General features: G+C 38.8%; 1 protein-coding gene across 1 annotated transcript; it reads right to left on the reverse strand.

The window, feature by feature from the left end:
* Positions 1-23: 23 nt before the first annotated feature.
* On the reverse strand, positions 24-11746 carry NPM1 (nucleophosmin (nucleolar phosphoprotein B23, numatrin); the record flags this gene model as incomplete). The annotated part of the gene is made up of 10 exons (XM_010186663.1): positions 24-128; positions 1099-1173; positions 3530-3631; positions 4499-4588; positions 6171-6225; positions 6691-6752; positions 7277-7380; positions 8175-8268; positions 8956-9075; positions 11653-11746. Coding segments are annotated over 10 exons (835 nt in total), but the record flags the coding sequence as incomplete, so codon positions are not given.
* Positions 11747-11906: the final 160 nt, after the last annotated feature.

Consider the following 11906-nt stretch of genomic DNA (forward strand, 5'->3'; position numbering starts at 1 on the left):
CTTTCAGCGTTTGTAAAAAGGACAGCCAAATAATGGTTACAGAAATAAGACTGCAGAATTTAATGAACTGTTTAAACTGTTTTCTTTTCTTACAGAGTCTGTCTCCACTGCCAGAGAGCTTGAATGACCTGGAAGTGTACACAAACAGTTAGAAACTGAAATCCATTTTTCTAATTATTTTCAGTCTATCTCCACTTGTTCCACAAAATATTGACATTAATTTACAACAAAAAAATGCATTCCTTTCAGAGAAAAATCAAGTTGAAAGCAAGACATTCGGTCCTTCTGCTAGAAGACTGTTATTCACTGTAAGTCACAATAGTAAGAATTCAGTGAAGGTAAGCGAGAGGATGGGTGTGGACCTGCTAGGCAAATATTGGCTGAACTCTGCCTACCCTGGCTAATGTCAGACCAACTCCAGTAGCTGAGGCTAACTGCTTTTGAACATTCTTTCAAGAACCTATCAATTTGTCTATCAGACAAGTTTACTCTGAACCACTGAAGGAAGCAGGAAAGCGTAAGGAATCTGCCACTGGAAGTTTTACCTTACAAGAATTTTGATAGGGAAATCTAAGACACATTTTAGCCTAGTATATGTTGAGTAATAACTAATTCAGAAATTTGCTTCCTGATACCACCTTTTGGCTTGCCCTCTAACAAGAGTTCAGTTGACTTTGGGAGAAAATGTAGCAAGAAAGCCATAATCTCAATCACAAAACAGCTCTCCATCCCAGACACCCTCCCCAACAAAAGGCTCAACGGCAGACTGGCCTAGGTGGCCAAATTCAGCAGCAAGGAAAACCACAGCTCATTTCCTTAGCCAATATGATGCCAAAAGGAAAATTCTGTGGGTTTAGTAAGCAAGAAATAATTTACTAACCATATAAAAGCTGGAAAAATGTAATAAAATATTAGTTTTTTCATCTTAGCCAACTAAACCCTTAAAACTGTTCCCATTTATTTAATTTGAAGTATTGTTTGTGGTTTGCAACCCTTTGAAACAGTCCAAAGCTTGTAAAGATTAAGAAGTGGAAAAGAATCCCTAAGTCAGGTTATAAAAGTTTTTGGACTTTATGAAGTTCCAATAAATTCAGTTACCTTCTGGTCCTCCGTCCTGAAGCAATTCTTAACATAGTTGGCAAATTTGGGTTCCAGCTTAGGAAGGGTAGTACCCTATTTTGAAAAAAGCGAGCTTTAGCGTATGCAGGTCATTTAATAGTTCCAATAAATAACTCAAAGCTTGAATCCTTTCGCAATACACATGGTATTTTACTGAACTCACCTTGCAACATCCCAAACCAATCTGCTTTTAAACCACTTTTGATGTTTGCTTCTCTACAGTACCCAGGTATTTCTTACAGGAGGGCCTACACAGTAAGATGTCTGTACAAGAATTTTGCTCATGCTCAAAAACATAACAGCAAGCATTCAACACTTAAGATACGGATGTGGACTACAAACAAGTTATGCTATTCAGATAAGCTAAGCTAACTCTGTATTCATGGATTCCTAGTACAGCATGCGACTTGAGACATTACTGTCTTTCATAGGTCAGTAACTCATCTCCCACCTACCCTAAAGACTCATTCCAATATCTTAGTTCTATGAATCTAAAGAACTGTTCTAGAAGTGTCTGCTTGTGCCTCTGAAATTACCTTTGTACATGCTCAAATGCACAAAGCAGATCAGGTAATTCATGGATCTACGTTTATTTTCATGTCTCCTCCTATCTCCAGGCAAAACACAGCACACTGTTTTAAGAACCTTTGATTTACTTTCACATGCCCCATGAGTGACAGTTTTTCCCATTTTTCAGGTACATCAGTTGAAATCTACCTAACCAGTCCTGATGGTACATTCAGCTGCTACTCAGCACACTGCAGAAGACAGCAATTACACGTTCAAAGGAAGCCAGTCTACATAAGGAACACTTGAAACTGCAATACTGCAACCAAAAAGCTTGGAATTTGACACCTTACTTCTAGATTCTGTCCAGTACTGATGCTTTTCTATTAGCTTGCTGACAACTATCTAACTATATCTAACACAGCAGTCCACTCTAATAATTTAGTAAGATTTTACCTGCCTGCTACTCCTACATATTTGTGCTTATTCAGCACTTTGCAATAAAAGCGCTCTTCAGCAACAGAAATATACTCTAAAGCTACTGGCAAGTTACCTGGTCTGCATGCTTCCCTCCATAGGGACATGTCTACTGTGAGGAGCAGCTAAGGCACTTACGCTTACACTGCAGAAACACCATCATGGCTCCCTCGAGTCATGCCAAAAACCCTAGCACCCACTATATCCAAGAGGTTAGTTTGACCTAGCAAAATGATACCAACCATCACTGTCAGGTTCACAATTAGTGATACACATTTTGATCCTGATCGTAAATTGCCGTTGCTCATTCTGCATCCCCTCTATATTGAAACACTGTTTTATTTTGCATTCCTGGGACAAAACTGCCTCAAACACCAAGAATCTAAGCAGAGGACAATCCCAAGCCTTTAGATGACTTGACTGCCAGTGTAAGGGGGGAAAAGTTTAGCATTTCAGACCAGAGTAAAAAACACAGAATTCTTTATAGCACCAACATCAGCGTAGGCTTTAGCCAAATTTAAGTCCCCAGTTAAGAAACTGGGTCAGTCAAATTAACATATGACCTGTAAGAACACTCCTGAGCTAGTGATGTAAAACCAGAACTCCACATAGTCTATGTTACTACCACCTATTCTGCAGCACAGGTGTTCACTGAACTGCACCCCTAGCTAGCACACAGCTTCCCAAACTTGGCTAAGGGGAAACCTGCTGTTATCTGCTACACTTTCACCCAACCAGCGTATAACTAAAATGCGTTTTTTGTCATATTTAAATAGCAGCTGAGAATACTCATATGTTTACCATGCTAGTCAAAGCTGATGGCAACTAGAAGCTGAGTGACTGCCTTGTGACCTTCAAAAGATGAAACATTCATTGAGGGGGGGCTTAATTAACCCTATATCCCCAGTTCAGAAAGCAACTGATTTCAGGTCTTCATTGATTCATTAATGCATATCACAAGCACCTATCTCCCCCTTCTGGAAGTCTCAAAGCCTTACAACCATCTGGATATTCAAGTTGGATACTTATTTAAAAGCAAGCAATTCCAAGCACATGAAGAACTCTTACTCTAGTTGCCTAAAATAAAATGTGCACACTAGTTAAGACAACTTTAGCATAAATACCATTTAAAGTTTGGGATTTTTTGTTGTTGTTGTGGTGAGGTTCTTTTAAGTTTTATCTGAGACAGTTTAAGAAATATCAAGTTACTGAGCACCACTTCTGGAGGAATACGAAAAGGTCGTTTTGTTTCTCACAAGTACAGGGCCTTCTTTTAGTCCCAAATAAGTTTTCATTTCTCCAAGTTTCAACATCAACATACTCTGGTAACAACACAGTAACATGGGATCATTTCTTAAAAACATCCAGTTTTTCTGATCTGCAGACGTGTTAAAGGCTGACAAATCTGAAGTTTCAAAAAACTCACCTTATCTACAGATGCTTGCATTTTTGCTTTTATCTCCTCTAACGACAGAGGGACTTTTGGAGTTTTTGGAGTCAGAGTTTTATCCTTCTTGGAATCTGGAGTCTGAAAATTATTCATTTCGTTAGGAACTTGCACACACATAAAACTGCTTAGTATACAAGATTGAGTTTTCTAAGAACAAGAATGTTAAAACTTACTGTAGAATTTCTATGGAATAAAAGTAGCAGCTATCACAAATACTCCAGATAGTTTTCGGAAAGTCACAGAAGTTAAATTTGTGCTTCTAGCACATTCCTCAGAGACAAGCAAAAGAACTACATTCAAGTTTGGAGTTACCGCAGTTAGCACAGCTAGTATCTTGGGCTTCTGGGCAGGAATGGCCCAGACATTCAGTGGTTTAGTTTACTCCACAACTACAGCCAGTTGCTTTAAAAAGGCATTTATCTGCACTGCTTTGCAGACACTATTCTGCCATCATTCATACTACACTAATTTCTCTATCAAACTTCCCTGCATGCATATTCAAGGGCATACAGCAAGTAAAAGCTGCATAAGGAAGCTTGAGAACTGCAAAGCAACAGAACAAGAACTGTTAGGTCCCAAATGAATCAGTTAAGCAACACTCTCCTATTAGCAGCAGCCGCCTCCTCTTGTACTGCAGTAGCAACCCAGTTAGCACTCACCTTTTGATTGAGCAGCTACACAAAAAAAATATATAGTTTGATTTTTTTAACCATGGGATTACCAATACTCAAGGGGCAGTGTGTCTGATTTCCAGTCTTGGCTGTTGTAGTTATATATTGATCACTAAGGAGTTTCATAGGGGAACATGAAGCAATGAACAGTATCCCTATTAAGATTCAAAAACCTAACTTAATGGTTAGTACGTTATTTAAAGGTACTATTAGGCAAGGAAACTAGCTTCCACAGTAGAATAAACATTTGTTTTACTCATTTGTCTTCACTTACTTTTGATTTAGATGCTGGTGTGGATGGCTTAGAGTCTTTTCCATTTTGCTTTGCTTTCTGCATGTTTTTTCCTGAAGCCTCACGGACAGGCTGAAAAAAAAGCACTTAAGTTTACTTGCCATGAAAAACTGCTAGTAACTGTTAAGCTTGTTAACTTAATACTCAAAACTCTGTGACAACTACATAATATTTAACCTCAAGGGAAAAAAAGCATTCTTATTCCCCATGCAACATGATCAGCATCCATCATTTAAGCAAAAAGCATTATCTGCTACAGGAACTCAAATGAAAAGTTACGATGCAGCACAATACATAACAATCAAGTTTTGTTATGATGACATAAAACTATGTGGGACCTCGACTACATTCTACTTACACATTAAGTTTTTCTTTATGTATTACCCTGCAGACTTTTGTGGGGCAGATATTGCGTAAGATTAATTCTAGATGGCACTGCAATTCCAAGATCTGACTCAGTGCTACCTTTTTTTGGTAACACAACCATTACCTCTTTTTTGGCATTTTATACAGAAACACCATCTGGGATGGGCATGGGCAATGCCAGATGCATACTGAAGAACTGGATACCTATATAAGGGACCATTTCATTCAACCACATTGGATTTTATTACATGGCAGCAAACCTGCAGTTCAAATTGCCTTCATCAGAACTGAAACTACTGCGCACTAGCACCTATAGAAATTCATTAGGACACAGCAGCATACAGTGAAATAAAACATTAACCCTTTGATTCTAAACAGCAAATATGTAAATATAAACTCAAGTCAAAGTACAGAAGTTCAAAAAAATCACTACCTTCTACCTCTGCAGCTGCCAAGTTCCCTTAGTTTATTTTACCACCAGATGGCACTCAAGGGCTGACGTAATTTTGCACACAAGCATTTGTCTGCCTGAAGTGAACCTTTTCCAATGGGCTCACGTATTTAATTTTTTTTTATTGAAAGCTGGGTTGCTAAAAAGACCTTTTTCAGAGCATGCAGGGCTAGCTGAAATGACAAAACACAACCCACATCTTTGTTTGCTCCCATGCATGAAATCACACCAGTCTGACAAATGCCCATGTTAAGAACCCAGCCACCACTATTCAGCAAAGTGAATAAAACGTGACTGGATGTGCATTCACACCGAAGTGTTCTGATGCCCTATTACAATTTCTTTATACAGACTAAGCTAAATCAAAAGCATCCCATTCACACATTCCAAACGCTTAAACCCACTGATTTAAAGGCCTATCTGCCCAATTACTGTCATCCCTTGTATTAATACCTAATCCATTATAAAGCAGAACACTGAACAAAGAGGCCACTTCAATCAGCTTCCGCATTACAATAAATGCGGAGTTCAAACCTTAACAGCTATATCATTTATGTAAACACAGCTTCCCCTTGCCTTCTGCATCAGGGGTCTTCATATGAACCCTCAAAGATGACAAAATCAGGACAGTTAATTAACATCTATTAGTAAGGTGGTAGCACTTGCTCCCCCTGTCTGAATAAACTTAGCTGCAAATTTTAAGTCCATCTGGTGTTATCATTCACTTCCTTTCATTAAGCAGGCAGTTTCATCTTTTTGGACTTAAGAGGGTCACAGTGTATATGTATATATGTGTGTGTGTATATATATAGATAGATATAGATATATGCCATTTACCTTCTTAACTGGTGTTTTAATTTCCTCCTCATCATCCTCTAAGTCATCCTCATCACTACAATTAGAAAGGTAGCCGCTGTAACTCAAGATTCATACTCACAGCTTTAACCACAGTAGAAATTAGTCTTCCCCCTCCCCTCCAATAAAACATTGCAAGTAATCTTCCTAAGTCTACTTTATACCTTGTTTTAACACATGGTAAGGTGTTAAGCCAAATACTTTACTTGCTACTGTTAAAGCAGATAAATGTGTTCCCTGCTGCCCTAATACAGAAGGGCTCTATCTTGGGACTTCCATTACTACTAACAATGAAATTCTAAATTTGTTAGCAGTAAATTAGTTACATGGAACAGTTTTATAGCCCAGTATGTCATATCTGAAAAACACTAATTTAGATTGCATTGTGAAGATAAACTTGAGGTACTCCTGCTTTTTTTGTAGCCAAGATAATGTCACACAAGCATTATTCTGAAACAGTCAACACGATTTCAAAATGTATTATCAAAACAAGAATACATACTCATCATCATCTTCATCGTCATCGTCATCATCCTCATCATCTTCTGATAATTTTGCTTTTTTCTTAAAAAAGATCAAGTATGTGAAGCGTCAATACTATGTCTTAATAAACAGCAATCTTAATCCAAAACAATTTGTGGCATAATTTGTAACTACAAGACTATCTTCCCTCAATTTGGCTACAAATCAAAGTTACAGCTGACAAGCCAAAAGCTATTAAATTTAGAGCATATTAATCTTTCCTTCCATATTACAGAGTTTCAATCAGCATTTAAACTCTTGCAGCACACCAATGTTTATACTGGAACCTGCGCACACTCAGTTACTGTAGTGGACAAAACTACCACAGGAAAGTAGCCTTTGTATTAGCCCCTCCAGCAAAGCTTTGGAAACTATGTGTACTGACCTACACTTCTGTAATTTAGTACTTGTCAGGACTCAAGTACAAAATAATACTCCCTCACATATGTCAACAGACCACATATCAAGTAAACCATAGCAAGCCATTTAACTGCCTACTCCTAGAGGCAGCATTAACACCAAAACAAAAGAAGATTCTGCAGACAAGCAAATTTAAAGTATATTACCTGTGGTGTTTTAGCTCCTCCTCCACTTGCTGGTCTCTTTGTTGAAGTGTTCACAATTTTTGTATCATCTTCCTCATCATCTGATTCTGGTTCTTCCTCTATTGCTGATAAAATGATGGCAACATGTAAAAAACCCACCTCATCTAGCAATATTTGAAACAAGATTGCTAGTAAGAAACAGAAGAGTATGATCCACAACCAAATAGGCAAGGCCCTACTGAAGTGCTGAAATGGTAAGAGGAAGCCTCCTACTAGCAACCTAACCACTGACATCAGAAACTTTCCAGTTGACTGTACACAGATACATTGAAAACCAAAATGGGTGAATAAACCTTGCACACACCGCTTGTAACACTCCTCACAAAAAATAAGACCTAGAAAGTCAAGAACAAAATTTTCTTCACTTCCACAGAGACATTTAAGAGAACTTCTAGAAAGATCAATTTCAAGGGCAATTCTACAAAGGAGAATTAACAAAGAAAAAGAAAAAAGAAAACAAAGAAAGAACAAAAGGCTAGTTAGTCTTGGCTTCGTTTTTAGTGCAAACTCTAAACTAATTAATGGGCCATCTTTGCACTTTCAACTGAAACAGAAAGCTCATAGCTTTGTACAGTGAGCCACTAACACAGCCTCGCACCCATTTTTAAGGAGAGAAAATAGAACTCAAATTGCAAAGCTGACAAACTCTCCTTATCCAGACAAAACAAGAGGCAAGAAAGGCGTGGAACCATTTCTCTGAACTTCCTTGACCTACAACCCCCTCATGCCTCTCAGGACAGGCAACTAAAGAGGGTCAGTACTAGAGAAAGTACTGTCTGAGATACCAGATACACCACCCAACTTACATTGGTGCTGACAGGTAGTAAGATCACAGATTAGTAATCAGAGTAATACATACCCACAAGATGCTGACCACTGACATAAACAGGCCCTGAACCACATTTCAACCTCAAGACCACTGGTGGTGTGATCTCAAAGCCACCTAATGAAACCTAAGGAAAAAAAAAATCATTGTTATTTATTCAAATATTAAGTGTGCTTAACAGACAATCCATTGAAATGAAACCGAAAGAGTGCACCAACATCCATGTACTCTAAGGCTAATATAGTTACTCTAAGTTTTGATTTGACAGAATATTCCAGAAGTATTTACGGTCAAATCAGGGACAATAAGCAACAGGGTTTACTACACTCTTGCTGTTTATACTTAAAGCACGCCTTTCAAAGCCAGATCAATCCACATTTGTTTCTACTCATCTTGGCTGTGATACCAGTTGGAACATGATCCATCACACCTGGCCCCAGCACTGTGCAGCCCCACTTGTACATCTGCAACAGCAATTCAAATTACATTCCAGATGGCAGGAATGACAAGTAGGGTGCTCTTAAATCAAGAAGGGTAGCAATCATTTTTAGAATCTCTTAAGAGCTTGGGACCTGCAAAAAAAGCTGGATTTTTCTCATCCCAGCCTTAAAGAAAGCAACACAGGCTATAGACGCATTTGCTTGCAAATACATACATTAAAATACTGTCACATTTATCTTCTAGTTACTATACAGGCCAAAACTGATATTTGTCTGAATGCACTGACCACTGCAGTTTCACTAAAATTCACAAAACCTTTAACTTGTCTCTCGAGACCTCATTTATAGTAATTTTTCCAAGGCCCTGTACTTACCGTAGGCTGCACTGACATTTTCAGAGATGCCAGTACTACTTTAGTAGGGTTTCCTTCATAGTCCAAAGCTTCTGCTTCTACAACGTGCAATTCGTCTTTGGCTCCAGCCCCTAAAGTAACCTGTGAAGTAAGGTACAGTGCACATTCTGAAAATCTTCCCAAATATTCTCACGTCTTTTAAACTCCATTCACTGTTCTGCATGTCTTAGGACCAAATTTTGCATTTCTGACTGCCAGTGATTCAGTTGCACTCCTCCCCAAGCCAGTACCCTCTTTCTCCATAACGCTGGCACTTGCAAGGTGCACTTTAAGGCATGTGTTTTGATGAGCATGAAAAGTAGACCTTTTGCTACTGGATTATTGCATTGAAATGGGTCAATGACAAATCCAGTCAGCACTGAAGCTGGCCCCAGGGAAGAGGAATACAAGCATGTGCCTAGAGGAAGGGTAACAACTGCTATCACTACTACAGAATTGCAGCCTTTACCCTTCCTGTCATGTTTCATCTGTCAGCTGCTTCACTTTGTCACACTACACACTTTTTCCTTACTTGACATCCAATTGGGAGTTAAGCCTTAACAACCACTCGGTCCAGTATGGTCATTTATGCTTATGCCTTCTGCATTAATTCACCAAGGACTGCTGCTGTCCCAGAGCATTTCAAAATTCAAATGCCTGGATTAAAAGTTTAGCACTTTCTGAAGATTCAAAGATCATAGCTGCAGGGAAGCAAATGAGTGACAAAGGACAGGCCTGAAATTCCAGTACTCTGAACCTCTGGCATCTGAGTCAGGATTACATGCAAGAGATGTGAAAACCAAGAATCCCTTTAAGTACTACAACCACTTAAGATCAGTGCCATTTCCTTTCCTCATGCTCATGAAAGCAAGCTTTCCACCCTCCATGGAAGATACGGGTATGAACACTTCAGGCAGAGGCATACAGCTTAAGTTTCTGCTGAAGCTGAGCTTTAGGAGGCTATAATGATCCAGACTTTATATATCAGACTGAAGGATGAGAAACAACGTAGGATTCACTACGCCTGGCAAGTTTTGTTACTATAAAGAGTTGAAATTGCTGCTCTGATCTCACCTCTCACATGGGTCAGCAGCAGCACTGAATCATTCAGCTAGTGGGAGAAACATCTTTTTTTTCTCCTATTTCTGTACCCCACACCCAAATCCATGGTCGCATCTTAACTGACATGTGCCAGTCCATCTTTATACATCCAGTCTTATCACATGCACTGGGTATTTGCTACTTTCATACTTTACCTTCCATCAACTCTTCCCTTTCCTTGCCAAGACATTTTCTGTTTGTAGTTATGTCTAATATCATCTAAACCTCTTGGACATTTCCAGTTTGTCATTTGTTATTTTAGCCCCCATTTCTCCTGTGTATCATCTTCTGTCTTTAGAAGACAGGTTATTAAATTAGACTTTTTTCCCATAACCCTAAAAACTAGGTGTGCATTCAGTCTGCCTCATCCCCCATGAAGACTGCACAGCTTCAAAAGAGATACTACAAGTAACTTTCCAGAATCAGGATCTTTGGATAAAGTCATACAATTCAAGTATCACTCAGTGACTTTTATCTGCATGACATTCTGATATAAGAACTATTACATGAACTTGTCCTATACATACTTCACCATTATATTCTTCCCTCAAAAGAAATTCTAATTAAGAACAAATTAGTCATTGCTAAGTCTAGGTTGTGATTTTCATAAAATGTAAGGGCTGAAGACATATGATTCACAAATCTGTAATGCCTATATTAAAGTGTTGTAAGTGTCACTGTGAATAAGTTTGTAGAGTGTTATTACACAAGGCTCCTGCGGGAAGCAATTCGGCTGCAGGAAGCAATCCACAATTATGAGTCTTTTGTTTCCAGGTAACCTCAAGGTATCTCTTTGTATTTAAATAAACAGTAACAAACCATAATGTAGAGAGATGTCTGTGAAGCTGGGACATTATCTTTCTGCTAACCAAAAGAACCACCTCAGGTCAGAACGAAGACTCTGAAATACTGTGTCTTGCTTGTGTGGCAGCAGAAAGAGCAAAGGACACTCTCACTGCACAGGATGCCGATTTCCAGGAGTGTCCTGCTGCGGAGGACACTGCTGGAGTCTGTTAGATGAATTATCTGAATGAAAGACAGCATTTCCCACTTACATCCTTAGCAAGGGAAACATTAAGACAGAACATTAAACCCTCCTCACTTAGAGGCATTAGAATCACATTAGGGAATATATGGAAAAGCTCTTTAAAATAAAGTTTTAATAAGTCTACTGAAATGCGCCTATGTACAATTCTTACAAATCTACCCCTGTGCTCCTGTAGCATTTGAACCACTGCGTGATGTCAGAGTGTGTATTTTGAACTTTGATTCCATTTAGCATACATTTATTAACCTATTGTGAACTCATTTTTAAACTTTTTCCAACCTTACATTGTTTGCTGTAAACAACAAAACATCAGTGGATACTGGAAACTTTTTTTTCAATACAGCACATATTTCAAGTGACATGATATGCTCTACTCCCCGTAAGACTTTATTATTTAACATTCACACAAAACCACTTACCACTAAAAGAAACAAGTTTAAGGAAACTAATGTACATAACAAAAAATATTCTCACAACATCGCGCTCACCACGTTTTAAAAATATAAACATAAAAACCAAGCGGTACTTGCCGTTCTCAAAGATAACTGATGCTCATTTTCTTCATCGTCTACCTTGAACTGATACTCCTTATCCGCTTTAAGCTCGCAGCCTGTGAAAAGACCTCTGCATTATAAACGCACCGTTTTATTCAAGACACCGGTATTTGCTAACCACTTAAAAGCTGCTGCTTCAAGGCTCTGCAGTGGCACAAAAAAAAAGCGGCACCCCAGGAGAAACACGTGGGGCTGGGGAAACCCCAGGGGAGCCCGCGGCCTACTGCCGG

This window comes from Mesitornis unicolor, unplaced genomic scaffold (assembly GCF_000695765.1).
Source record: "Mesitornis unicolor isolate BGI_N332 unplaced genomic scaffold, ASM69576v1 scaffold47046, whole genome shotgun sequence".
NCBI lineage: Eukaryota > Metazoa > Chordata > Aves > Mesitornithiformes > Mesitornithidae > Mesitornis > Mesitornis unicolor.